A 27955-nucleotide genomic window follows, 5' to 3' on the forward strand; every position below is an offset into this window, starting at 1 on the left:
CCGAACTGCTTTCACTCTCCCAGCTAGCTCTCAGGTGTAGGGAGGGTGGGGGAGGGGTGTCCTAGGACCCACCCACACCCAGACCCAGGTGGAGGAGAGCACCGTGGGGCCCTCCTCCACCCAGGCTCATTGCCAACCCCCATAGCCCAAGACTCCAGAAGAGGAATCCAAGATAGGAAAGCGGGGGAGCAGAGGGAGAATGCTGAAAGATGGTTCTGGAAGGCAGGGAAGAGGCAGGGTGAGGCAGCTGAGCAGAAACCCCTCCTAGCAGCCCAGCAGCCCTCCTCCCCACCTGCACCACCCCACTCCCAGCGCCCACTCCTGCCCCACCCCTCAGGGGGAAGAGGCCTGGGGCAGAGAAGAGAATGGAACCTTTGGGTGAAGACACCCAGACTCAGAACCTGATCCACCACCGGACTGTCCCCCAGGCCTCCCAGACTCTCCATCTCCCCACCACACGAGGCACCTAGGTGGGGGCGCAGTTTGGGAGCTAGGGCCTCCGAGAGGGAGGCTGGGCAGTTGCATTTGGCCTGGGGGGGTGTTGGCTGAAGCACCCCCATTTTGCAGAGGAGAACACTGAGGTCTGGAAAGGGGCAGCCTCTCAGTCAAGGCCACATAGCAGGGCAGCCGCCCGGGGCTAGGCAGGGGCCCGGGGGTGGCCCAGGGCTGGGCATCAGGACTTCCATCAGAGGGGACAGGGGGCCTGAGGCTGGAGCACCAGCCTCTGAACGGGTCCCAGAATGATGGGTCCGCTACTCCCAGAGCAGGGTGTCCACTCTCTCGGCCTCCCTGTCTGGTTCTATGGCTGCCAGCGACTCATCCTTCTCCGGAGCTCTTCCTTGTGGCTGGGTATTTCTTCACACACCGCCAGCCTGCAAGTCCCAACTCGACTCTGGTGTTTGGCCCAGTGTTTGCATTCGATCTGTTATCACTGTGGTCGCCGGCTCATTTCTCAGAGCTCAGAGATGCGCAACCTTGAAGGCTCCTTATTCTCCCGTGTTGAGATTCTTCATAGCAGTTCTGGAATATTTTCTGGAGCATTTTTTTCATTTCCAAATAAGTACTGAATGTGTTCACTTCTCAATACTCTTCCTATTTCCTGAGCTATACTCTTCTGTCCTAAAATATGCAGGGTGTCACAGAATGATGATGAGTTTTGACAAACGTACAGATGCAAGCAACCGCCACCCCCATCAAGAGTCCTCGAGCCCTAGAAACAGCCAGCCCCGCTCCCCCTGCCCAGGAAGCCACCGCCATCCCTCGGCATCTTGTGGCTACAGAATTCATTTCGCATGAACGGGAAGAAGAGGGGGGGCCAGCAGACTGAGTGGGCTGACCTCGTCCTCCCTTGGGACATAAATCAGGTCGATGAAAAGGCACTCCTTGTCCCCACCGTGGTGGTGGGCACTGAAAATGCCAGGCTCTGCTAGCAACAGCTTGTTGTTCACGGGGAAGATCACACAGAGGCTCCTTTGGCGGGGGGAGGAACGACTGCGTTCCAGTGCGGGGCGTTGGGCTTGGGTTCCAGGCTCGGGACAGTCCGGAGCCACGCCCCAGCCAGATGTGCCTCGTCCAGAGCCTGCGCCAAGGTGACAGACCTGCCCCTCCCTGGCCCACTCGGCCCGTGCTATCCTCACAAGCAAATGCACAGTAAGTTCGGACTGTTCCCGACATCACATGAAGCAGAGCGTAGGGTCTGAGTCTTGTCAAGACCCATTTTCTTCCCCCTTGAGATCCTTTGGGGGAAACCACCCCACTACCGAGCCCTTGAGACTCTCTGTCTGGGTGCGCCGTGTAAGGAAGGGTCCCCTCTCGCAGTTGCGGACTGGAGAAAATCTGAATTCCCTAGTTCCCCAGTGCTCATTGTTGGCATGACTTAGTATTTATTTTTATTGGTCTGTGTCAACTAGTTGTAATTAACAAAAATTTGTGAATCTGCGAAGGCCCACTTAGGTATGTGAATAAAAATCTTTGTTTTCAAAAAAAACCACACACACACAAAAATTTGTTTAGCGATAACACATTGGTAGGGAACAAATTTCAAACATATACAGTTTGAAGAAAGAGCAGTTACTGGCACTTTAAAGGTGGTGGGGGTCCTCGGATTAGATGGTGTGATCCATCCCTGTTAATTTTTTTTTAAAGATTTTTTTTTTTATTTTTTTTATTTATTTGAGAGAGAGAGACAGAGAGAGAGCATGAGAGGGGGGAGGGTCGGGAGGGTCAGAGGGAGAAGCAGACTCCCTGCCGAGCAGGGAGCCCGATGCGGGACTCGATCCAAGGACTCCAGGATCATGACCTGAGCCGAAGGCAGTTGCTTAACCAACTGAGCCACTCAGGCGCCCCCATCCCTGTTAATTTTTAAACATTTTTTTTATTTTATGAAACTTCAACTTTTTTTTTAAGTAGGCTCCACGCCCAGCATGGAGCCCGATGCTGGGTTAAACTCAGAACCCTGAGATCAAGACCTGAGCTCAAATCAAAAGTCAGATGCTTAAGCGACTGAGCCACCCTGGTGCCCCACTATTTCTTTCTTTCTTTTTTTTTAAGATTTTATTTATTTATTTGAGAGAGAGAGAATGAGAGAGAGCACATGAGAAAGGTTAGGGTCAGAGGGAGAAGCAGACTCCCTGCCGAGCAGAGAGCCCGACGTGGGACCCGATCCAGGGACTCCAGGATCATGACCTGAGCCGAAGGCAGTTGCTTAACCAACTGAGCCACCCAAGCGCCCTATTGATTTCTTTTTAAACACATGGGCCATCTAGAAGGGTGTTGTTTAATTTCCACATTTTTGGAGATTTCCTAAATTTTTTTATGGTTGGTTTCTAACTTAATTCCATTAAGTCTGGAGAACAGGTATGATTCCAATTTGTGTAAATTTATTACAACTTTTTTTATGGCCTTATTTTATGATCTACTCTGGAGAATTTTCCAAGTATACTTGAAAATAGTGTATGTTCTGCTTTTGTTAGGTGGAATGTTAGCTTGTAGTTCAAACTGGTTGATCATGTCTATGTCTTTTCCATCCTTCCTAATTTCTGTCTGGTTGTTCTATCAGTTACTGAAAGAGGGGTATTGCAACTTATAATTGCTCAGTGGTCTATTTGTCATGTGTTTTGGGGTCTGTTGTTAGTATACATTTTTATTTGATACATATATTTACTATATATGTATATGTGTGTATATATCTGATGTATTGCCCCTTTTATCACCATGAAATGTCCTTCTTTGTCTCTAGTACAATTTCTTTAAGTAGGCTCCATGCCCAATATGGGGCTTGAACTCATGACCCTGAGATCAAAAGTCACATGCTCTACTGACTTGAGCCAGCCAGGCACCCCTCTGTACAATTTATTATTTTTATTTTTTAAAATATTTTATTTATTTATTTATTTGGGCTGGGGGGGTTGGCGTACAAGTCCATACACGAGCCAGGGGAGAGGCAGTGGGGGAGGGAGAGGGAGAGAGAATTTGAAGAAGACTCCCAGTCTACTGCTGAGTAGCAGTCTGACTCTGGCTGGAGCCCTCCACTGTGGTATCATGACCTGAGCTGAAACTAAGTTAGATGCTCAACCACCTGAGCCACCCAGGCACCCCTATTACAATTTCTTTTAATATCTATTGCATCTGATAGTAATGCTGTCCTTCTTACTCTCTTATGGTTATTGTTGGCATGGTGTATCTTTTCTTAAGTTTATTTATTTATTTAAGCATTGTCCATACCTGACGTGGGGCTCAAACTCATGACCCCGAGATCAAGAGTCCCATGCTCCTCGAACAGGGTCAGCCAGGCGCCCCCGTGGTATATCTTTTCTCATCCTTTTACTTTCAACTTATCGGTGTCTAAGATCTAAAGTGTGTCTTTTATAGACAGCATTTACTTGGATCTTGCTTTCTAATTCAGTCCGACAGTATGTTACTAATGGATTGCTTCCTAATCAATTACCCCCATAACTTAGCACCATAACATTTTTATGATCTTACACAGTTTCTGAAGTTAGGATCCAGGTGGTTGTGGCTCTGATTTTCCACGGAGTTACGCTCAAACCATCTGTGGAGTTGCCATCATCAGAAAGAAGCTTTCGCAAACTCCGGCTGTGGCCAGACCAACTCATTGCCCCGTTGAGTATGGCTCCCAGGCTAAGAATAGGTTGTACATTTTTAAATAGCTGAAAACAGGGGCGCCTGGGTGGCTCAGTTGGTTAAACGACTGCCTTTGGCTCAGGTCATGATCCTGGAGTCCCGGGATCGAGTCCCGCATCGGGCTCCCTGCTCGGCGGGAAGCCTGCTTCTCCCTCTGCTTGTGCTCTCTCTCTCTGACAAATAAGTAAATAAAACCTTAAAAAAATTAAAATAAATAAATAAATAAATAAATAGCTGAAAACAATAAAAAGGAGAGTATTTCCTACCACTAAAAAGTATATGGAATTCAAATCTCAGTGTCCATAACTCAGGTTTTATGGGAACACAGCGAGCCTCTTGCATGTCCATCCTGCCCAATGGCTGCTTTTGTGCTTGGTCGGTGGAGTTCAGTTGTGGTGGAGACTAGATCACCCCCAATGCCTAACATATTCACCATGCAGCCGTTACAGAAAAGGTTTGCAACCTCTGCGCGGAAGCCTTGACTTGGATGAGAGGAGCCTCTTCTGGGGAGGCTCACACACTTGGCTGTTGGCAACAGTTTTCAGTTTCTCATTACATGGGCCATTACACACGACTGTTGGAGGAGCATCTTGACTCCTCCTAGAGGAGCGATCCAGGAGTGAGAGAAGCTGGAGTGTCTCTTAGAACATAACTTTCTGCCATATTCCTAGTCACACACAGCAACCCAGGTACAGCTTGGGAGGAGAGTTCACAAGGGTGTGAGCACCATTGGAGGCCACCTTGGTGGCTGACCACGACATCAGTCTCTGCCTTTTGATTGGAATGTTTATATCATTTACACTTGATGTAATCATTGAGATAATTGCCTTTCCGGCTGACTTGTTTGCTATTTGGTTTTGCTCTCTGTTAATCCTTCACTACTTTCTTTTGTGTCAAACAATTTTTAATGAATCGTTTAAATTCCTCTACTGATTTTTTTTAGCAGTATTTTTTTGAAAGTAGTTTTTTAAGTGGTCACTCTAGGGATTACAATATATATCTTAACTTATCACAGTCAACTTTATTTGTTTATTTTTAGAGATTTTATTTTATTATTATTTTTTAAAGATTTTATTTATTTGACACAGAGAGAGAGAGAGAGAGAGAACAAGTGGGGGAAGCAGCAGGCAGAGGGAGAAGCAGGCTCCCTGCTCAGGGACTTGATCCCAGGACCCTGGGATCATGACCTGAGCCAAAGGTAGACACCCAACCAATTAAGCCAGCCAGGCACCCAAGATTTTATTTTTAAAAAATGAAGATTTTATTTTTAAGTAATCTCAGATGCCCCAATTACCACAGTCAAGTTTAAGTTAATACTGATTGAATTCCAGTAAAATGTAGCAGCTTTGCTCCATATACCTCTATTTCCTACTCCACTGTGTGCTATTATTGTCAAATATTATCACATACAGATATGCTATATACTCGACAATATAGTGTTATAATCTTCTTTATAAAATATTTTAAAAGAAATCAAAAGATGAGCACCTGGCTGGCTCAGTCAGGAGAGCATGTAACTCTTGACCTTCGGGTCATGAGCTCGAGCCCCATGTTGGGTGTAGAGATTACTAAGAAAAACAAAATAACAACTAAAAACTAAAAAAAAAAAGGTGGGGGGGGGAGAAATCAAAAGAAGTAAACAGAAAAAATATATTTATACAATTAAAAAATATTCATCTACATACTTATAATTCCTGGAGCTCTTTATTTCTTCCTGTGGATTTGAGTTTCTGCTTGAGGTCAGTTTCTTTCATCGTGAAGGACTTCCTTTAGCATTCCCTAGACAGCAGCTCTGGTAGCAATGAATTCTCAGCTTTTGTTCATCTGGGAATGTCTTTATTTTGCTTTTGTTTTGAAATACAGTTTTGTTGAATATAGAATTATTTGTTGACAGTTTTATTTTTCTCTTAGCAGCACTTTGACTGAATCGTTCAACAGCTTTCTGATCTTCACTGTTTCTACAAAAAGTTAGCTGTTAATTGTACTGCTGTTCCCCTCTACATGATGCGCTGTTTTCACTTCCTGCTTTCAAAGCCTTCTCTGTCTTTTATTTTATTCCAGCAGTTTGTCTATGATGGGTCTAGGTGTGGCTCTCTTTGTGTTTATCCTACTTGCAGTTCATTGAGCTTCTTGGATCTATAAATTAATGGCTTTCATGAGCTTTAGTAAGTTTGCAGCCATTATTTCTTCAAACATGTTGCAGCATCGATAGAAAACTAAACATGACCTCTCCGGCTCTTCCAGGAGGAGCTCCAGTCTCAGCCCCTCTCCCTGAGCCCCTCAAGGCTCTGCTACTGATTTGCCTCTCCACTGCTATCCCTGGGACATGTCACCCTGGGCAGTGACTGCCCAGGGAGAGAGGGGAGCAAAAGGGAGAAGTAGTCTCCACTCCCATGTGGCCGAGAAGGAGGAAAAGAACATCTCAGACTGGAGGCTGCCCAGGTCAGCCCTCTTCCATTCCCAACCTCCCCAGCATCCACCCCATGTCTGAGGGTCCACAGAACATCCTTGATCAGTATTTGCCAAAGTGGTTCTACCGCTTTGTCAACTCGCTTTGATTCTCTCATCTGGAGAGCTTAAGAAAAATATTGGTGCCTAGGACCCACTACTGATTTACCAGGCTAGAACATACAAAATTATTGGCTTTTACCCTACAAAAAATGGCATATGCATATGGTTTAACTAACAATGGTCTGGATTGGGGTCATGTATCAATATTTTTTAAAAGCTCCCCAGATGATTGGAATGTACAGGCAAGTTTGAGAAGTAGATTAGAAGAATAAATGAGACAATAAACAGAATGAATGAACGAATGAATGGACATTGAAAAATGCCTGAATAATGGATATGTGAATGAGTGAGTGAATGAATAAAGGAATGTATGAATGGGTGAATGAAAGTGTAAATAAATGAACACATGATTGAATCAACCAAGACTGACTTGGTAAGAAGACAATTGGATGGATGGCAGACGGTTAGTGGACAGATGGAGAGATGAAATGATAAATGAATGGACAAACAGTTGGAAATGGATGGAAGAATAGATCCTAAAGAGATGGATGGATGACAGGATAGAGAATGAAGAAATGGATGGCCGAACAGTGGGATGAACGGGCATATGGAGGATGGATGGATGGATGGATGGATTGATGGATGGATATGATGGAAGGCAGAGAATTGCATGGACAAATGGAGGGATGAAGAGATGAATGCATGAGTTGGGTGTAAGGATGGCTGAATGGATAGACAGATAGATGAGTAAATAAATCAATGGTTAGAAATTTGAATGGTTGGATGGTCAGATGGATGGTTGAAGGGTTGGCTGGTGAATGAGTGGACAAATAGTTGGATAGGTGGAGAGCTAGACGGACAGGTAAGTGGATGAATGGTTGGATGTTTATTTTTTTTTTTTAATTTTTTATGTTTTAGATTTAAAAAAAATTTTTAAAGTAATCTCTACACAACGTGGGGCTCAAACTCACAACCCTGAGATCAAGGGTTGCTTGCTTCACCAACCAAGCCGGCCAGGTGCCCCTGGTTGGATGTTTAGATGGATGGATGAACATATACTTGGATGGATATTTAGAGAGATTGATGGATGTTGAGATGGATGAATGGAGAGGCGGATGCATGGATGGATGGAAAAACGGACTGTATAGCGATTAAGTATGTAGCCAGACCACCTTGATTTGAATCCTCGTTCTGCCATTGATGGGCTGTGTGACCTTGGGCAATTTACTTTATTTTAATTTGCCTGTTTCCTCATCTTTTCCAGAGGGACAATAATAATAGTTCCCACCTCCTGGTGTTTTTGTGAGGACTGAACAAGCTGATACACATAAATCCCAAGATCTGTGTCTGGGATATTCATAGATTTATTGTGATGGGAGGATGGATGGACAGTTGACTGTATGGCTGAATGGACAGTGTATGATCGAATCAAGGAAGGAAGGAACCAGTGAGGGAGGTGAATGGAGTCACAGACACTCATGAGACATGCACAGGCATTTTATTAGGGGCTTAGAAGGGAGTCCTGTGGGATCTTTCACTCTGTGTTCCCAAGAGTTATGGCCCAGGGAATAGATCAGACTTGGACATAGGACAAGGTGATATCACCCTGGATCTCCAGCACGTCCACATTCTGGAAGGCCGAAAGGCGATGGGAAAAGTCGAAGAGGTGCTGGCCATTGGCGTAAACCTTGAAACGATCTATGCCACAGCGAATGGACAGCTGCAGGGAGAGGGCAGGCTTGAGGCCAGGGCCAGGACAGAGGCTTTGGAGGGAAGGGGGGTGGGAAGGGGACCCCAGACTCACATCAAAGAATTGCCCAGGACCAAATGGGTTGTAGGAGATCTTCCTGTCCTCGGATCCCCATGAACCATTCAGATAGCTGTTCCGAATTACGAGACCCTCAGTCAGACGAGGGTTAATGTGCAGAGCCAGGTCCCCTGAGGATCCCACCATGAAGTTGATGACAAAGCTGAAGGCAGAGAGGGCCGGAGGTGGGAGTCAGATGGGGGTCAGTGCCTGGTTCTCCAAGGGAGAAGGGGATTGGGGCCCAGACTCCTGGGTCTGAGGGAGGAAGGGTGCTGAGGATTCCCACCTCAGTCTAGATTGTGTACCTCTTGCCCATGGGGGGTATGGAGCCCTTGATTATGACGGTTCTTCGCGCTGTAAGACCTCCTTGCAATCTCTTCCTAAATGGCACAGGCTGTAGGAAGAGAACATGAGGTCCTATTATCTCTCAGGTCACCAGAGGCCAGGCAGGGACAAATTTTCAGAGAGGGGTGCCCACTCCTAGGAAATGTCCCCAACCCCCATCCGCTCCCCACTCCGGCCACCAACTCCATCCTCTCCCTACCTCCCAACCCAACAACCTCTGCCCACTCTATTTCCCACCCTCTCAGGGCCCCAGTGGTCAGGGCCCCCTACCCACCATCAGTTCCTGCTTCCCCACAAACTGCCTGCCACAGAGCCCTAAACTCCCACAGGACACTTTACCGGGTTGAAGACTGGGGGTCCCTCCATGGTCTGCAAAGTGAGGAAGGAGAGATATTCGTCTATAACATTCCACAAATATTTACGGCACACTGACTACATGTAGGCATATCTCTGGGTGCTGGATGGGTATGACTGGGGGCCCAACCTCCTTGGCCCCCGCACTTCTCTCCACCCCTCCCCCCCACCAAATGGCCCCACAACCCTCCCACTTACAGGCAGCTGACTTGGCTGTTGGTGGGTGTGTCCAGGACCCGACAGATGGATAGAAGGCAGAAATGGTGAGGGGGGCTGGGGGTCTTTGGGCTGCCCCAAGACCTCCTCATGCCACCAAACCCCCACCATAAGGAGAAACCCACCGCCCATCAGCAGGTACTTACTGGGTATGCTGGAGTTCCCATGGGTATCTGTGGACAAAAAGGCAATGTGTGAAGGCAGGCAGGCAATGAGGGAGACCCCAAATTAGGGCCTGGAGGGTGTCAAGGATGCGTGCCCAGGGCAGCCCCACCACCCCCGTCCGAGGGAACTCTGGGGTCAAAGAGTGGCACCTGGTGGCTTATGAGTGGAGAAGAACTTGCCATGTTTAGGAACTTGCCATGAACTCCAGTGAGCAGTGACACTCCACCCCTTTAGGGCAGGCCTGGTAAATTCTATTTACCTCCCTTATCCTGCTTCCTCCTGTCCGGGAGTCCTCATCCGCCCCCTCGTCCCCCTCAACCTGGAAGCTTCCATAAAGTCGACGCTCTTCAGAACATCCTCCCAGCCCACACCACAGATACCCCTGCTCACCTCACCCCCAGTCAGGATTTGGCCCTCACTCTTGGTGCCCAGCGCTGGGGCACCGAGCAGTCGTGCCTCTCCCCTGCCGGCCTCGGGTTCTCTCAAGTCTGCATGTGTCTCTGTTCCTGTTTCTCAGTCTCTGTCTCTCCCTGTCTTTGTCTCTGTGTCTCTCTTGTCCGCACTTTCTCACAGGTGCGGGCTGGAAGGCTTCCCCCGCCCCCGTAAGTTATATCCACTCCTTCTCTTGGTTCCCTCCTCTTCCCAGTGATCGCCTTTCTGCCTTGACTTCCATTTTAAGCCAGCGATTCTGAAGGCCCTTCCAAAATAGCCTTATTGTCGTTTTTCTTGTTCAAATGCATGGATGAAGTACCATGGTAAAATGAACACCCGCAGGACCGTGGCCCCTCGCAGATGAAGACATTCCACTCCTGCCGGTCCCTCATCTGGGCACAGACCCCCGCCGGCCACTCACCAGCTCCGTGACCTCGGGCAAGTTACTTAAGCTCTCTGTGCCTCAGTTCCCACATCTGTCCAATGGGCCCGAGGATCATCAAGCGTGGAGGTGAGGGGCCTGACGGGTTGGGAAGTGTAGCGCCCGGCGGGAGTCTAGGGCTGCAGTGGCTGTTTTGGTGGCTGTTTATTCACCGTGGCCCTGGGGGTGGGGCTTCTAGGTCGCCGGGGGCGTGTCTGCTCCTGGCCATTTCCAGGGGAGTGTGGGCCGGTCCCCAGGCTCGCCCACAATTGTTGTTGTGCGCTTTTCTCCGCACAGCGCTTCCCGCGGGTGTGGACGGCAGCTCCTTGTGATTCGAAGTGACTTTCTTGGTGACTAGCCGTGTTAGGCAGTTGCTTGTGAACTTGCCTGTGGTTCCTGTGGCTTTTGTCCCTTCTTATCTTGACTTCCTGACTCAGCTTACGCCTTTCCTCCTCCTCCAGGAAGCCCTTCCCTTGGCCCCCCCACACCTCGGGTCTGTCTCCCATCCCTGCCCTGACCGCTTGCAGCCAACGCCATCTGGTGAAACGTCTTCCCAGTGGCCGGGGTCGGTTGCCTCTGGGTCTGCAGCCCCTGGCACAGAGCACGTGCTCGGGACGCAGATGAATGTGGGCCTGGACTAAGGAAGGAAGCGGGGCATACAAGAGAGGGAGATGCCACGCACCTGGCCTGGGGGCGGGTTGCCACCAATGAAGTTGATTGATTGAAGCTCCAGGTCCCCATCCACTTGCAGGTGAGTGACCATCTGTAGGGGCAGCCGATGCCCGAACTCGTAGAAGGGATTTCCATTTACCACCACCTGGGGGGCAGGGGTAAGGTCAGAGTCAGCACCCAGGACCTTGGGAAGGCAGACATAGAAAGTAGGGAGCAACGATCATTTTAACTTGGACTCCAGTCTTGGAGGGGAGCTAGATAGCCACAGAATGGGGAATCTTGGAGTCCACAGGTCAGAGGTCAAGCCAGGGTCAAAAGTCAGCTCACAGACCGGCGGATGGAAGAAAACAGAGAATTTAGTCAGGATAGCCATCCGGAGAGGATCTGGTCTGAGTCCTGGTTTTGGCACCAAATGAATTGGGCCTGAGTCTAGCTCTGACGTGTGGGCTGTCTGACCTCAGGGATGACGTGTGGGCTGTCTGACTTCAGGGAAGTCACTTCCCCTCCCTGAGCCTCTGTTTCCTCATCTGTAAAATGGAGGCTGGCTCTGGGATTGTTGGGAACATTAAAACCCAGCCAGGCATGTCAAAGGCTTTCTGGAAATTCTCTGTAGAGCCTTGCCTAATTATCTTTTTTTTTTTTTAAAGATTTTATTTATTTTTGAGAGAGAGAGAGAGAGAGATAGAGAAAGCATGGGCAGGGGCAGAGGAGAGGGAGAAGCAGACTCCCCGCTGAGCAAAGAGCCCAATGTGGGACTCCATCCCAGGACCCTGGGATCATGACCTGAGCTGAAGGCAGACGCTCAACGACTGAGCCATCCAGGCGCCCCTCAGCTCAAGTCTCGATCTCAGGGTTGTGAGTTCAAGCTCTGCTCTGGGCTCCACGCAGTAAAATAAAATAAAATAAATAATAATAATTTAAAATAAAGACACAGGAACAGATCCAGGCCAAGAGAAGTCAGGATAAAGGCCACCCCTGGGGACAAGGGGACTGGAAGGGACACGAGGGGGCTTCTGGGGCTAGAGGGCTTTTGTTTCTGGACGTAGGTGCTGGTTTCACGGGTGTGTTCTCTCTATGAAGAACCAGTGAGCTGGGTACACATGACCCGCACTCTTCAATAACACATTAAAAAAAAAATGCTTGCATAATAGTAATCAGTCACAACATGTGGGCCTTATCCACGGCCTGGTTCCAAGTGTAGAAACGTTAAGGTATTTATGAGGTGACCGGACCTCTGACTGGATGTGGGGGCGCTGAGGAAGAACGGTCAGTGTTTTCCGTGGCGCAATGGCATCATGTGCTCCTGAAACTCGAGATATTTATGAATAACATGATATCTGGGATTTGCTCTTACATCCTATGCAAGGGGAAGTGTGAGGGAAGGGTGACAGCAGAGGGATCCGGAGCTGGCCAAGGAGACCAGGGGGTGGCTGTGCCCCCTCTTCCTTCTGTGTGTGCTCAGAGTTCACCAGAAGAAATAGCAAAAATAGGGGCGCCTGGGTGTTTCAGGTCATGATCACAGCCAGGGTTCCAGGATCAAGCCATCCGGCTCCTTGTTCAGCGGGGAGCCTGCTTCTCCCTCTCCCTCTGCCCCTCCCCCCTGCTCGTGTGTGCGCGCTCTCTCTCTCCCAAATAAATAAATAAAACCTTTAAAAAAAAAATAGCAAAAATACGCATTTTGCAAGAACACAGAGGAACAAGGTGAGACACATGAAACATTAGAAGGCTGTCCCCCGTGGAGGAATAGGAATGAGAAACAAGAGGAAAAAGAATGTTTTTTAGGAGAAAAATGTTTTACTAGGCAGGAAGGAAGAAAGGAAGGAAAAGAGAAAAGTGAGGTAGGAAGGGTGGTGGGGAGAGGGAGGAGGGGCAGGGACAGATGGAAGAAAGGAAGGGGGGAGGGAGGAGGGGAGGCCCCGCCCCCGAGTTCAGACCTTGTAGTGCTCCGCCAGGACCATGAACACCAGCTCGAAGGCCGCGCCCTTGCGGAAGGGCATGCTCCGCTTCTTCTCCTCGCTGCCCCACTTGCCGCCCTGTTGCGAGTTGAAGACCACCTTGTCCCAGCCATCAAAGCGGGGATTGAAGTGCAAGGCAATGTCCGCTCCCGCGTACTGCCCCGCCACGAAGTTCACGGAGAACCTGGCGGGACAGGAAGGGCTGTTCCCCCTGGTCCCACCTGCCCGCGCATGGGGCCCTCCTCCGGGAAGCCCTCCCTGACCTACCCTGTTCCAAGGTCCTGGAACACGTCCCCGAACTGGGCGGGAGGGGGTTGGGGGATGAGGACAAAACGGGACAACACACTTGGCCACTGTTGGCACTAGAGAGGAGGGGGTGGGCAGGGCCCCTGAAGTCCAGGAGGCAGATTCCCTTGGCAACGCATTCCCTCTCTCCCTTTCCTTACCAGGCCACCACCCCGCCCCCGCCCCACCACCCCAGCCTCTCCCAACTTGGCAACTGAGACTCCTGCATTTCCTCGTTCACTATGGGCCAGACACTGTCCTAGGAACCTTACACATATCTGTTCAGGTCTCTCTGCTGCCACCCTGCCCCCCCAGGCCACTCCCCACCTGCAGCCAGGGGGACCCAATGAACAGCCAAGTCAGAGCACCACCCAGGCCTCCGCTCATGCCAGCACCCCTGAAGTTATTCTAACTGGGCAACCACACACCTGCCTCAGGGCCTTTGTACCGGCTGTTCTTGCTGCTAGTCTCTACTCCCAGGCTCCCTCCCTCCCCTCCTTTGGGTCTTTGCGAAAGTGTTCCCTTCCCAGAGAGGCCTTCCCCAGCTGGCTACCGTATTTAAAGGGACAATGCCATGCCCCTCTCCCCCCTACATCCATTCCCCATCTCCTTTCCCTATTTATTTATCTCCATAGCACTTAGCACCACTGGACCCCGCATATTTGATTTTTATCTTTCATCTCTCCTTTCTACTAGGATGTCAGCTCCATGTGAGCAGAGATCTTGGTCCTGGGGACTGCTCTGTCCCCAGTGGCTAGGCACATAGTGAGCATTCAGTGAGCAAAAAAAAAACGATGAATAAAGAAACAACAGCGCCAGGGTGCTGGGTGGCTCGGTCGTTAAGCATCTGCCTTCAGCTCAGGTCATGATCCCAGGGTCCTGGGATCAAGCCCCACATCAGGCTCCGGGCTCAGCAGGGAATCTGCTTCTCCCTCTGCCCCTTCCCCTGCTTGTGCTCTATCTTTCTCTCTCAAATAAATAAAATCTTAAAAAAAAAAAAAAAAGAAAAGAAAAAGAAAAAAGAAACAAAACAAAAACCCCAACAGTGCCTTGAGGTCAGTTCAATTGTCATCACCATCTTAAGGCCATAAAAAAATGCTAAGACTTATTTTAATGCTTCCTTTGCAGTTCTACATGTTTTACACACTGAATCCTCAAAGCAATCCCATCTTACAGATGGGAAAAGAAAGCACAGAGAGGTTTCCCAGTCACACAGTTGGGCAGTCACAGAGCTGGCTGGCTCCGAGCCTGTGATCTGAATTCTTGCTATCACAACCAGCAGTTCCAATCCGACATTCCAACTCCTGGACTGCCTCTGGTGGTGAGCCTCCCTGACTGCCCTTCCCCCCCCAGCCCCCAGGCTCCCCCCTCCTGTCACCATGCCCTGGACGTCCCAGGCTCGGGATGGTCTTTGGCTATTGGGTACAGTGACCCAGAGCCGACTTCCCAAGCACGGTGGAGGAAGGGGAGAAGGCCTTCTGCATTAGGGATGGAAGCCCCTCTTTGTGGCCCCCCCCCCAGCGTCACCTGGCATGCGGGGAGTACCTTACCTCTTCATGTGCTCGCTGGCCACTCCTTGGATGTACACAGACATTCCCACACTGAGACCACCCGGGATGGGCTTGTTGTAGGGCAGAGTCTGTGGAAGGAGACTGGTAAGCCTTTACCCCTCATCGAGAAGCCCCCCGCTCTCATTAGCGAGGGAGGGGACACCAGGGGTGAGGGGTCAGCGCGAAGGGGAAGAGGGCCACGAGTCAGGGATGGACATAAATAGCCCGAGGGTCAGGGTAGGAGCAAATCAAGCTTCAGGGTGAGTACTGGTGAAATCAGACTCCAGGGTGGGGTGGGCGCCTCCAAGGATCAGGGTGAGAGTAAATTGGTGTGTGTGGGGGGGTCAGGGTGGAGCTAAGCTGGGACCTGCGGTTAGGTCCTGGGTCACCATCTTACCGGATTGTAAGTGGGCTGGTAGCCAGGTGCAGGGATATAGGCCATCTTGAGAGGCTGGGCTGGTGGCTTGTCCAGTGAGAAGAGATGTAAAGCAGGTAATGGTGGCAGGTGGCAGGTGGCTCTTATACCTGAGGAAAAGGGAGTGGCTGGCTAGGCAGGGTCTGTGGGGTCCCTCTTCTGGGTATCCCAGGCTCACATCTTTTTCTAGGGCACCCCCTTGTGTCCCTTCTCTTGCCTCACTGGTCACCAGCCAGAATCCAGATCAGCTGGGCTAGGCCGGGGGTTGGGGTGGGGAGACACACCCAGATCAGGCCGGAGCGGGGGATACTTTAGGCCCTTCTGCAAAGAGGAAGTGCTAATGAACTTTGGCCCTGCCAGGGCCTTATCAGAGCCCATAAAAGCCTACCCAGACCTTTGTTAGCAGAGGGAGGATAAGACCAGGAGAGTTGGGCAGGGCAAGGCTGCAGGAGTGGCCCATGACAGATGGGCAACGGAAGGAAATTAAAGCAGGGAGGAACGGGGTGCTCTGGACACCCCTAGGAACTAGGAAAGGGCCTACATTTATTTATTTATTTTATTTATTTTATTTTTTAATTTATTTTGACAGAGAGAGAAAGACACAGCGAGAGCGGGAACACAAGTGGGGCAGTGGGAGAGGGAGAAGCAGGCTCCCCGCGGAGCAGGGAGCCTGATGCGGGGCTCGATCCCAGGACCCTGGGATCATGACCTGAGCCGAAGGCAGAGGCTTAACGACCGAGCCACCCAGGCGCCCCGAGGGCCTACATTTATTGCATGCCCACTATGTGCCCGACCCATGTACATTAGACTGTAGCTATAGTGGTTTCAGTCATGATTTCTGGAGCCAGAGGTTCTGGGTTCAAATCTTGCCTCGGCCACTTCCTGGCTGTTTTGTCTTGGCTCAGGGCCTTAACCTCAATTTCCCCCTTTGCCCATCTGTAAAATGGGGATTTTAATAGTATCAACCTCATAGAAGCCTGGGAAGGAATCACTAAGATAATAAATGCTCAGAACAGGACTTGGAGAAGAGAAGGCACTAAATTCATCCTTGGCCTCTGGCACTCATTCCAAACATAAACCCAGGAGGTTGGGATTATATGTGGACATGAAAACCTGAAGTTTAAAAGAAATGAGGCAGGGGTACCTGGCTGGCTCAGTTGGTAGAGCATGGGACCCCTTAACCTCAGGGTGGTGAGTTCAAGCCCCACCTTGAGGCTGGAGCCTACTTAAAATAAAAAATAAAATAAAATAAAATGAAGCAGTTGGCCCAAGATTGGGTAGCAATTGAACTCAAGCCAGACTGGGGCATCAGATCCCACTAGGCTGTGCAGTGAGTGGGTGCCTGGTAGAGTGAACACCGCCCTCAAGCCTGGAGCAGGCAGGGAGACCATCTGGAGCTTTCCAGCCCAGAGGAAGCCACATGACTTTTGCTTGCTCAAGCCTGCCAGACTTTTTATGGGCCCTGGCCTGTCTACCGCCAGCTCTGAATGAGCAGCGCCTGCACGGCTCCAGTTCCCATTGGTCAAATTTCCATCCCCAACCTTCAGCACAGCAGGCAGTCCTGGGAGCCCTCAAGGATGTCCTAGCTCCTTTCTGCCTCTCCTTTCTTTCCAATAAAGACACCGCGTGCATTAAGTTGCTTTATTGTTCGGGTGAAGATAAGGCCCTGGGCATGAGGAAATCAGGGTTATAAGGTTAGAAACGGGGGAGACCAAGGGAGAAGCCACCAGGCGACCATCTTTACTAATTCATCTTCTCTGTGGATGAGGAAATGGGCATGAGCTGCGACAAGGCCAGGCCCTGGGCCTCGGCAGCTCTCAGAGCTTGGAGAAGGTGACGTTCTTCAGTTCCTGCTTCTCCATGGCAGCCTGGACGGACTTAACAATGTCCTGGGTTTGCAGCATGCTCATGTTCCAGGTGGCCTGGATAAAGAGGGTGGAGTGTAATGGCAGGGGCGGGGAAAGATTGGAGTTGGGCCAATGAAAAACAGGGAAGAGACAGCAGTGCACCAATCAGAGGACAAGGCCTGCAGCAGGTTGCTGGGCTCTGATTGGCCTCTCTGGGATCAGAAAAGGGCTGTGGTTGGCTGGCCACAGAGCCTTACCGTGTAGTTGAGGCCGTCGGCCACCGAATGATTGCGGGAGTAGACCAGGTTGATCTTGGTGCCCTGCACTGCCACGGGGCTCTTGGTGGAAATCTCGGCCGCCAGGGTGAAGGCCGCATCAAGCATGCCCACCTTGTCTGGGAACACCCGGCTGCGGATGAAGGGAACCAGTCACTGGGGAGGGCGGGGAGGCGGCAGTGTGCGAGGGAGTCTCGCCCACGGAGGAGAAAGTGGCCAATCACAGCAGAAAGCAGAAAACCGCCCAGTGAAATGAACCAATCAGAGCAGGGCACTGGACTGCAGCCTGAAGAACTGACCACCCAGAGAAAGTAAGCCCCCCTGTAACGCTGCGAGGATACACCCGGACCCAAAGGGCCCTGCCCAGGTTGCCCCTGAGCTCTTAACCCGCACAGGCCGCGGCTCCTACCTGACCAGCCCACTGCTCAGGGCCTCATCAGCCATCATTCTGCGGGAAGTGAAGGCCAGCTCGTTGACCAGGCTGCAAGAGGGCAGGGCGGATCAGGGGACCGCAGTCATCCTGGGTCCAGGAGATGCCCTGCGGTCCCCTCCCGGGCTCCTCCACCCACCTCTGGTTTCCGATGACTTTGGGCAGTCGCTGCAGCGTTCCCACATCAGCCGCCAAACCTATGTCCACCTCCTGGGAGGAGCCATCATGTCAGTCCTTGGTTCCTTCCGCCTAGAACACAGCCCACCTCCCAATTCCTCTGCCTTGCCAACTCGTCGAGGTTGGTCACATCTATCTGCAGAGGGAAGTCCTCAAACCCTGCCCATCTGACCCCCTGCCCCATCCTGCCTCGGGTCCTCTCCAGCACTGATCCCAGCAGCAACCCCAGCCTCCTCCTCACCCCCATACCTTTACTCACTCCAAACCCCACATGGATTGCAATGGCCTACCCTCGACTTCCTTCATGGCCCAAGTGTTACCTTGGTTTTTTGTTTTTTTTTTTGTTTTTAAGATTTATTTATTTATTTGAGAGAGAGAGAGCAGGGGGAAGGGCAGAGGGAGAGGGAGAATCCCCAGCAGACTCCCCACTGACTGTGGAGCCCAATGCATGGAGCTCAATCTCATGACCCTGAGCCAAAATCAAGAGTTGGATGCTTAACCAACTGAGCTCCCCAGGGGCCCCCGAAGTGTTACTTTTTAAGGTTCAATTCTGACTAACTTCCATGAAGCCCTCCCTTCTCACTCTCACCCCACCCCTTTAACCTGCTCTGTCGCCGCTCTGCCCCTGCCTTGCCATGCGTCGCCCACCTCTAAGCAGGATCCGAGGAAGCAGCTCAGGATGGCTCACCTTCACCTGGAAGAAAGCATCCTGGGCACAGTACCGGATGTCACAAGCAGTGATGAGGTCCACGCCTGCGAGGGGGAGGCCAGGCGCATCAAACCACCACAAGGACCGACCCCTCCTCCCAGGTGATGGGGTTGCGCCTCTGGGCAGGGTTTAACTAGCAACTGATCTGAGGCTAGAGGTCACTGGTTGAGGTGGGGAGGCAGCAGCAGCTAGAGTGAGTGCCCGGATGGATGGTGGGTAGCTCAGACTCACCCGCACCAACGCAGGCCCCATGGATGGCGGCGATCACCGGCTTCGGGCACTGCAAGGGAACAGGAAGGGTGGGGTCAGGGTTGGTCCAGGAGGGATGGACAGGGTTGGGGGGGGTGCCCTGCCAGCCCCCCAGAGAACCTTCTCGATGACGCTGAAGGTCTCTTGGTATCTGCTGACGAGGCTCCGGAGGTACCAGCTGATGCGGGCCACATCATCTCCTTGGGGCTGAAGGATTTCTGAAGCCATGTCCATAAGGTCAATGCCTGGTGGGGAGGCATGAGGAGGCTCATGTAGCCTCCCAGGCACCCCCTTCCCCTGCCCGCCCCCACTGCCCCAACTAGAGGTCAGAACTCAGACTTAGCAGATTCAAACCCCCAAACCACCACAGTGGAAAAGCTGCTCATGCAAGATCTATCGAGGGATTGCATAGGGGGTGTGAAATAAATAAAAGCTAACATTTATAGGGCTGGGTCCTCTTACTATCTCCATTTTACTGGGGGGGGGTAAACTGAGGCACGTGACGTTTAAGTCACTTGCCCAAGGTCACGCTGGCTTGTGAGTAGTGGCACTGGGATTTTAAGCCCAGACCCATGCACTGGCTCCAGACGTCATGCTTTTCACCATCATGCCAGGTGGTAGAAGAGACAAGGGTTTTGGCATGAATCAATGGCGGTAACATTTCCTCAGGAAGACTCGCGATGAAGCAATTTCTTTGGGCTCCAACTGCAAGACGATCCCAAATCTAACCTGTCCTCCACTAAGCACTCTCCCGGACCCCGCACTCTGGCTAAAATAGTTTCCCCTGGTCTCCCTGCTCCCAGCCCTGCCCTGGCCGTTCCAACCCACACGCAGCCAAACGAACTCGTGAGCACGTGAGGGCCTCCTTCTCTTCCCTCCCATCTCACTTATTTGGAAGAGAATACAAGGTATGTGCCAAGACCTCACCAGCCGTCCTGAACACCATTTCCAGCCTGTTCCTGTGGGAACACAGGCCTCCGGCAGCTGAGCCAACACCACCACCCAGTCCCTTCCCAGGGCCTTGTTTTTCTACCTACAGCTCTCTCTGCCTACAACAGTCCCTCCCCCAAGTGATGGTCAGAAGACTGATTCCAAGGGCGCCTGGGGGGCTCAGTCAGTTAAGCGGCTGCCTTCCGCTCAGGTCATGATCCCCGGGTCCTGGGATCGAGCCCCACATCGGGCTCCCTGCTCAGCAGGGAGTCTGCTTTTCCCTCTCCTTCTGCCCCTCCCCACCTGCTTGTGTTCACTCTCTCTGTCAAATAAATAAAATCTTAAAAAAAAAAAGGGGGGGGGCGGCTGGGTGGCTCAGATGGTTAAGCGTCTGCCTTCGGCTCAGGTCATGATCCCAGGGTCCTGGGATCGAGCCCCACATTGGGCTCCTGACTCAGCGGGGAGTCTGTTTCTTCCTCTCCCTCTGCCTCCCCCACTGCTCATGCTCTCTCTCTCTCTGTATCTCTGTGTCTCAAATGAATAAATAAAATCTTTAAAAAAAAAAAAAAAAGAAAGACAGACTGGCTCCATCTTTCTGTTCAGGCCACAGATCAAAGGTCACCTCCTCTGAGAGCCCCATCACCCTCTACCTCCCTCTCTGTCTTATCTCAGTCACTGCCGTCTCCTTATCACACAATTGTGTGCTTATCTCGTTTAGTGCCTGTCTCCCCCTCTAAGACGGGAGCTCCAGGAGTGGAGTGCTTTCTGTCCACTACTGCATTCCCAGTGCCTCAACAGAGCCTAGTATGCAGCAGGTGCTCAATAAGTGGACAATACAGACAACACTGAGCTGCCCTTCAATGGGGAAGGTGGATGAATAAGTAATACATTTTGTCTGGTGGTGACAAGGGCTGAAAGAAAATTACAGCAGGGACATGGAATGGAGTGTGTTGGGGTGCGTGCGTGCAGTGAGGGCTGTTTTGGTATTAAATGGGGTGGTCAGGGGGCGCCTGGGTGGCTCAGTCAGTTAAACAACTGACTCCTGGTTTTAGCTCAGGTCATGATCTCAGGGTCATGAGATCCAGCCCTGCGTTGGGCTGGGTGCTGAGAGTGGAATCTGCTTGGGATTCTCTCTCCCTCTGCCCCTCCCTCTTGCTCTCTCTCTCAAATAAATAAATCTAAAAAATAATAATAATAAATGGGGTGGTCAGGGACCCTCTCATTGAAAAAGTGACTTTTTTTAGAGAGAGCTTACATGAGCAGGGGTGGGGGGTAGGATGGGGGAGGTGGAGGGGCAGAGGGAGAGGGAGAGAATCTTAAGCAGGCTCCATACTTAGCATGGAGCCATCTCACAACCCTGAGATCATGACCTGAGACAAATTCGAGAGTCAGATGCTTAACCAACTGAGCCACTCAGGCGCTCCTGAAAAAGTGACTTTTGTGTAAAAATCTGAAAAAGAAGAGGGAGGGAGCTAGAGGGATGTCTGGGATCAGAGAGTTCCAAATGTCAGGAAGAGCCAGTGCAAAGGCCCTGTGGTAGGAATGCCCCTGATCTGTGTGAGGAACATGGAGGAGGCGGGAATCTAGGTGACGGGGCAGACTGTGTGGGGCCTCGCCGGCCAGGGGGTGGACTTCGGCTTTTACTCTGAGGGAGACCTTGCTATGAGGCAGTTCTGAGCAGAATCATCCCTCACTTTCTTCCTCTTGGGGTTAATCATTCTCATCCTTTTGCCTCTGAAGAATGCTATCAGACAAACCTGAAAAACCATTCCCACATGTGGCCACACCCCCAGCCCTCTGGGGCTCTGCCGCCTCCTCAGCTTGTTTAAATAAGAGAGACCTGAGGATTTTTGACTGAGGGTAGAGCTGAATTTCTGCGAGGTAAATATCGGTAAGACAGGACTCCCCTGTGTGACCTTGGTGGGGCGACTTCATCCTCTGGGCCTTTGGTTTCTTCTCCAGAAAGTGAGGGCAAAACCCTCCCTAGAGCTGATTGGGATGCAAGGATGGGAGGAGACAGAACCCCAGAGGCCCTTCACCTGACTACTCAGCCTGCCAGCACATCTGCGAAGCCTGTGTGACTCAACGGAACCCACGTGGCCTCCCAGAACAAGCCCAGCTTGGCACCTTGCAACACCTCCTTTCACTGGCTTTTCTGGTTTACCTACCCCACTTGGCCCTGCACACATTGTTTTGCAACCCCTTGAGATAAAGGACCAGACCATGGTCCAAGGTGTCCTCTCTCCCACGTAAGAATTGCTCGCTGCAGGGCGCCCGGGTGGCTCAGAAGGTTAAGCTTCTGCCTTTGGCTCAGGTCACGATCCCAGATCGAGTCCTGTGTCTGGCTCCCTGCTCAGCGGGGAGCCTGCTTCTCCCTCTGCCTCTCACCCCTGCTTGTGCGCTTTCTCTCCCTCTCTCTCTCAAAAAAAAAAAAAAAAAAAAAAAAAAGAACTGCTCACTACAGATAAGGCTCCCATCTGGCTCCCCTGGGAACCTCTAAATGCTCCACATGTCATTCATAATCCTAGCTCCGTTATTCATTATTCAAAATAGCATCGGATACATCAACAAAAGTCCTACACGTTTTAGGGGCACCTGAGGGACTCAGTCGGTTAAGCATCTGACTTTTTTTTTAAGATTTATTTATTTATTTGAGAGAAAGTGAGCAGGGAGAGGGGCAAGGGAGAGGGACAAGCAGACTCCGCACTGAGCACACAGCCCAACGCGGGGCTCGATCCCAGTACCCCAGGATCTTGACTTGAGCCGAAGAGCTCAAGATTCTCAACCGACTGAGCCACCCAGGGCCCCAAGCATCTGACTCTCGATTTCAACTCAGGTCATGATCTCAGGATCATGAGATCAAGCCCTGCACTGGGCTCCGTGCTCTGTGGGGATTCTCTCTCTTCCACTGCCCCCACATCTCCTGCTCTCACATGCGTGCGCTCTCTCTCTCTCAAAAAAAAATAATAATCCCAGCTCTGCCATTTCCCATCTGTGGGAACTGGGCAAGTTTCTTCCTCTCTCTGGGCGTCTGTTTCTTCACACATAAAATGGGGGATGATAATTGCACCTGTCCGGAAGGGTTCCGGGGAGAATCAATTAATATGTGTACAGTGTCCAGACACCCTGCAGATAGGAAGTAAGTGTGGGCACGTCCCTCTTCTTTTTCTTTTTCTTTTTTCTTAATTCTCATTCTATCGGTGGAACTACTAATTACATTTTCCTCTTTCTGGCCTTCAGAGTCTTGCTATTGAAAATGGGACCAGACAGCTACGGTCAGCCGGAAGCTGGAAGGTGAGGGCCCCAGGCCTGGCACCACCACGATGAAGCCTCATCTTTCGCTTCTCAGGCACGAGCTCCATGAGGACTGCTTCTAGGTCCCTGACACCCAGGAAGGGGTTGGCACTGGGTGTTTGTTGTACGAACGAACAAAATCAACAAAAGGAGAACGGAGAGAGGGGTAGAAAGTAAACAAGGGACACGTAAAGAAGTTAACAGGGGGGCGCCTGGGTGGCTCAGTCAGTTACGCATCTGCCTTCGGCTCAGGTCATGATCCCGGGGTCCTGGGATCGAGCCCCACATTGGACTCCCTGCTCAGCGGGGAGCCTGCTTCTCCCTCTCCCACTCCCCCCTCTCATGCTCTCTCTCTCTGTAATAAATAAATAAAATCTTTTAAAAAAAGAAAAAGAAAAAAGAAGCTAACAGGGGAAACAACCAGAAATAGACTGTTTACCGTCTATCTTCCCCACTGGGCTGGCAACTCTGTGCCGCCAGGGCCCGGGGCTGCCTCCGTCACCACTGAGTCCCCCTGTGCAGGCAATCAGGGTATATGGTGTTTCCCTTCTGGCATGGACCTGCCCACCTATGACAATGACGTGTGTTCTGGGCCAACAAGATATAAACCACCACCTGATGGAATGGGGCAGATTCTGGAGGAAGTTATCACTTGAAAGAAGGGACTGGCACCCAGTGAGTTAGCTAGAGGTTCTTTAAAAATTTTTTTTTTTTTTTTTTTTTTACAGAGAGCACAAGCGGAGGGAGAAGCAGGCTCCCCGCTGAACAAGGAGCTCTAAGTGGGGCTCAATCCCAGGACCCCAGGATCACGACCTGAGCCGAAGGCAGATGCCCAACCTACAGAGCCACCCAGGTGCCCCTTTTAAAAATTTTTTTTAAAAAGATTCATTCATTGGCCATCTGGGTGGCTGTTAGTGCCTTTGGCTCAGGTCATGATTCCAGGATCCTGGGATTTCAAGCCCTTCATCGGGCTCCCTGCTCAACGGGGAGCCTCCTTCTCCCTCTGCCTCTCCCCTGGCTTGTGCTCTCTCTCGCTCACTCCCTCCCAAATAAATGAATAAAATCTTAAGAAAAAAAGATTCATTTATTTATTTTAGAGAGAGAGAGGGAGAAAGAGCATGAGCTCAAGGGGCAGAGGGAGAGGGAGAAAGAAATCTCAAGCAGACTCTGCGCTGAGCTTGGAGCCCAATGTGGGGCTCGATCTCATGACCCTGAGATCAGACCCAAGCTGAAACCGAGTCGGACCCCTAACTGACTGTGCCACCCAGGTGCCCCGTGAGTTAGCTGTTTTTAAAAAATCTAGGGCACCTGGGTGGCTCAGTCGGTTAAGTGTCTGCCTTCGGCTCAGCTCATGGTCCCGGGGTCCTGGGATGGAGCCCCGCATCGGGCTCCCTGCTCAGCGAGAAGCCTGCTTCTCCCTCTCCCACTCCCCCTGCTTGTGTTCCCTCTCTTGCTGTGTCTCTCTCTGTCAAATAAATAAATAAATAAAATCTTAAAAAAAAAAAAAATTCTAGACTGAGGGGAGGCTGGAAGTTGTGCTTGAAGAACCAGAAAAGAGAGTCCAGGGTGACCCTCGCTGCTGGAAAGTGAGGGGGGGAAATTCCAGAAAAGAGAGAGCCAGAGAGGGGAGCCCCAAATTCTGTGGACAACCTCTGCCCAAGTCTCTTCCTGACCCATGAACCACGCATGCAGCCCAGCAAGAGATTTAAAAACTGATTCCAACTAAGCTGCTAAAACAGGAAACTCAACACTCTTTGGAGGTACAACATAGGACCCAGAGTTTCACAACATCTTTCCATATCCCAATATCTGGGATACAGTCCAAACTTATTCCAAATGCAAACAAACAGGAGAATGAGACCCAGTCTTTCAAGAGAAAAGATAATGAACAGAAACTGACCTCAAGGTGACCCAGATACTGGAATCAGGAGACAAGAGTTTTAAAGCAGTGGATAGAATGATGATCAACAGTGCAAAGAAAAATATGCCTGTGACAAATAACAAGCTATGAAACTTCAGGAGAGAAATGGCAAATATAAAAAAAGAACCAAATGGAAATTTGAGAACCGAAAACTACAGTATCTGAAATTTTAAAAATCACTGGATGGGCTTCACAGCAGAATAGAGATGACAAAGGATTCAGTGAATGTGGTCAATGGAAACTATCCAGTCTGAAGAACAGACCTGTAGGACAATTAAAAGTTCTAACAGACATGTAATTGGAAATCAGTTTGTGTGTGTTGAGTAAGTACATGAAAGCATGTTACAGTACACTTTAGTGACATTAAAACAAACAAACAAACAAACAAACTAGGTGGGGCGCCTGGGTGGCTCAGTCGTTAAGCATCTGCCTTCGGCTCAGGTCATGGTCCCAGGGTCCTGGGATTGAGCCCCGCCTGCACTGGGCTCCCTGCTTAGTGGGGAATCTGCTTCTCCCTCTCCCCTGTGCCTTCTCTTTCTCTCAAATAAATAAATACATCTTAAAAACAAAAACAAAAACAGACTGAGAGGTTAAGGGCCTTGGTCAAGGCCATGGGTCAGACTTCAAAGTCCATCATCCTGTCATGTTCTGTTGGACTCATTTTGGCATTTGAGTGTTTTGGGTTTTTTTTAACTTTTTCTTTTTTAAAGATTTTATTTATTTATTGGACAGAGAGAGACAGCGAGAGAGGGAACACAAGTAGGGGGAGTAGGAGAGGCAGAAGCCAGGCTCCCCGCTGAGCAGGGAGCCCGATGTGGGGCTTGATCCCAGGACCCTGGGATCATGACCTGAGCCGAAGGCAGGCGCTTAACGACTGAGCCACCCAATCGCCCCTTGAATGTTTTAAATTAAAAAAAAAAAAGGGTGCCTGGGTGGCTCAGTTCGTTGGGGGTCTGCCTTCGGCTCAGGTCGTGATCCTAGGGTCCTGGGATCGAGCCCCGCCTGCATTGGGCTCCCTGCTCAGCAGGAAGCCCGCTTCTCCCTCTCCCACTCCCCCTGCTTGTGTTCCCTCTCTTGCTGTGTCCTATCAAATAAATACATAAAATATTTTTTAAAAATTAAAAAAAAAAGATAAAAGTGGAAGTTAGGAGCTGGTTGAAACCCTAATGAAGAAGCCTTGCTCTACTGCCAGGAGCAGGGGAGACTGGAAGGGGTGGAGAGTACCCGGTACCTGCAGTGAACGATTTTCCTGCACCAGAGATCACCACAGCCCGACAGTCAGGGTCTTGTGCTATCTTGTTGAAGCACTCCACCATCTCTCTGGGAGGGGCAAGGAAAAAAAGGCTGTGTCTTGGAAGGGTACCCCTGCCCTCATGTCACCTGTCGCCCACATCCCACCCCTGCCCACTCCCTCAGCCCCTGCCTCCTCCTGCAGGCAGGCCTCCGTGATCTGCAGGCCCTACCTCCAGAAGGCTCTGTTCATGGCATTCCTCTTCTCAGGCCGGTTTAGCTGCACATGCAGGATGTGTTTCTGAGCAACTGTCACCTGAAGGGACTCATAGCTGTGGTCTGGCGCTTCTCTGGGGGCTGCTGTGGAGGCCTCATCTTGAGCAATGGAGCTCATGGGGCGAAGGCTAAGGCTGAGACCCTGGGGGGCGGGAGCCATCACTCCTGGGGAGGCAAAGTAAAGAAGAGCCTTTGATGACCCCAAGTTGGGGACACAGTGCCTTCAAGAGCAGAAGGCACACATTTCATCTCAGTGGTGTTAGACTGGGGAACACAGGTCCTTAAGAAACCCCAGTTTAGGGGGATACAAACTTTCAGATTAGGAGTACACTTATCAGTGGCCTCAGTGTGAGGCCTCCTTCAGACCCTTGATCATGGGACTGACTCCACATTGGGAACACCAAGCTGTCAGCGACCCAATTGTAAGACACAGGCTTAAAGAATTAGGGAGCTCTTCGGTTGGGAGCATATGCACCCCTGTGTTTAAGGTGCTCAGACCGGGACCCCATCCGATGGAGGCTATGACAGCACGCCAGAGCAACGGGCTTCCAGGGGTCGAGGTGACTCACGCCGTATCAGCAGGTTCCGGAGACTGCGAGAAGCCGCCATCGCTGCCGCCATGGCAAACTAGTAGGTAGGGGGACTAACCCAACAGACAGGAAGAAGCTAAGGGGGCGGGCACGACGCCACCATGTTTGGCGAGGGCACCGACGCCGCAGCCCGATGGCGGTGACGCCCGTCTTCCCGCCATCTTTACTAAGGGCAACCGGAAGTAGCCTTCTTGGTTCGCCGACCTCCCCCCTAGCAGCCGGGCCTTTGCCCCAGTAGGAACCTGTCCCATTATTGCTGCTGGACGTTTCATCACAGCGCTGTTTTATAATGGTGGAAAAACTGAAAACAGCTGCAATGTTCAAGGACATAATGGCAGAATAACTGCAGCCCCGCAGTTTTGTCATCATGCACTTGTACCCTGTTAACTGAAAAGAAAAAAATTCGCTAGTACTGAGCTTATCCCTGTAAGGGAATGAAAATACAGATGAGCCAACATTGCGCGCTCTCCGTATAATCTGAACTCTCCCACCACCAAGAGGTCGCACTATTTTTGATCCTACACGGAGGAAACTGGAGCTTGGGGGAGGGAAAGTCACTAGCTCAAGGTTATCTGGGCTTCAGGAGTGCTGCAGAGGGGATTTATGTGGCTCTGAAGATTTTTTTTTTTTAAGATTTTATTTATTTATTTGAAAGAGAGAGACATAGCGAGAGAGGGAACATGAGCAGGGGAAGTGGGAGAGGCGCCCCTGAAGATCATGTTCTTAAAATAATTTCTTTAGTCCCGCATTGGGCTT

General features: G+C 50.8%; 2 protein-coding genes across 7 annotated transcripts; both read right to left on the minus strand.

Moving 5' to 3' along the window:
* LGALS4 (galectin 4) lies at window positions 1-16948 on the minus strand. 6 transcript variants are annotated; one of them, XR_010408279.1, is made up of 12 exons: window positions 16813-16948; window positions 15254-15381; window positions 14857-14945; window positions 13001-13205; window positions 11077-11211; window positions 9522-9549; window positions 9359-9396; window positions 9146-9175; window positions 8767-8855; window positions 8459-8624; window positions 5829-6279; window positions 1-1119 (listed from the first exon to the last, which is right to left on the minus strand). XR_010408279.1 is itself a non-coding variant. In XM_064581692.1 (11 exons), the coding sequence occupies exons 1-11, from the start codon at window positions 16901-16903 to the stop codon at window positions 8228-8230; spliced, it is 1146 nt and encodes a 381-aa protein (XP_064437762.1). In that variant the 5' UTR covers window positions 16904-16948; the 3' UTR covers window positions 8134-8227. The 6 variants fall into 6 exon arrangements, 5 of the variants coding, with proteins under 5 accessions (XP_064437762.1, XP_064437765.1, XP_054367368.1 ...); XM_064581692.1 differs by lacking the exons at window positions 1-1119; window positions 5829-6279 and adding an exon at window positions 8134-8374; XM_064581695.1 differs by lacking the exons at window positions 1-1119; window positions 5829-6279; window positions 16813-16948 and adding exons at window positions 8134-8374; window positions 15489-16769.
* On the minus strand, window positions 16899-27350 carry ECH1 (enoyl-CoA hydratase 1). The gene is made up of 10 exons (XM_045891461.1): window positions 27179-27350; window positions 26567-26774; window positions 26335-26423; window positions 19079-19203; window positions 18941-18989; window positions 18689-18753; window positions 17963-18033; window positions 17803-17874; window positions 17376-17526; window positions 16899-17193 (listed from the first exon to the last, which is right to left on the minus strand). The coding sequence occupies exons 1-10, from the start codon at window positions 27228-27230 to the stop codon at window positions 17089-17091; spliced, it is 987 nt and encodes a 328-aa protein (XP_045747417.1). The 5' UTR covers window positions 27231-27350; the 3' UTR covers window positions 16899-17088.
* Window positions 27351-27955: the final 605 nt, after the last annotated feature.

This window comes from Mirounga angustirostris, unplaced genomic scaffold, assembly GCF_029215605.1.
Source record: "Mirounga angustirostris isolate CCGP_5_RB_7025 unplaced genomic scaffold, mMirAng1.0.hap1 SCAF_16, whole genome shotgun sequence".
NCBI classification, from domain to species: Eukaryota; Metazoa; Chordata; class Mammalia; order Carnivora; family Phocidae; genus Mirounga; species Mirounga angustirostris.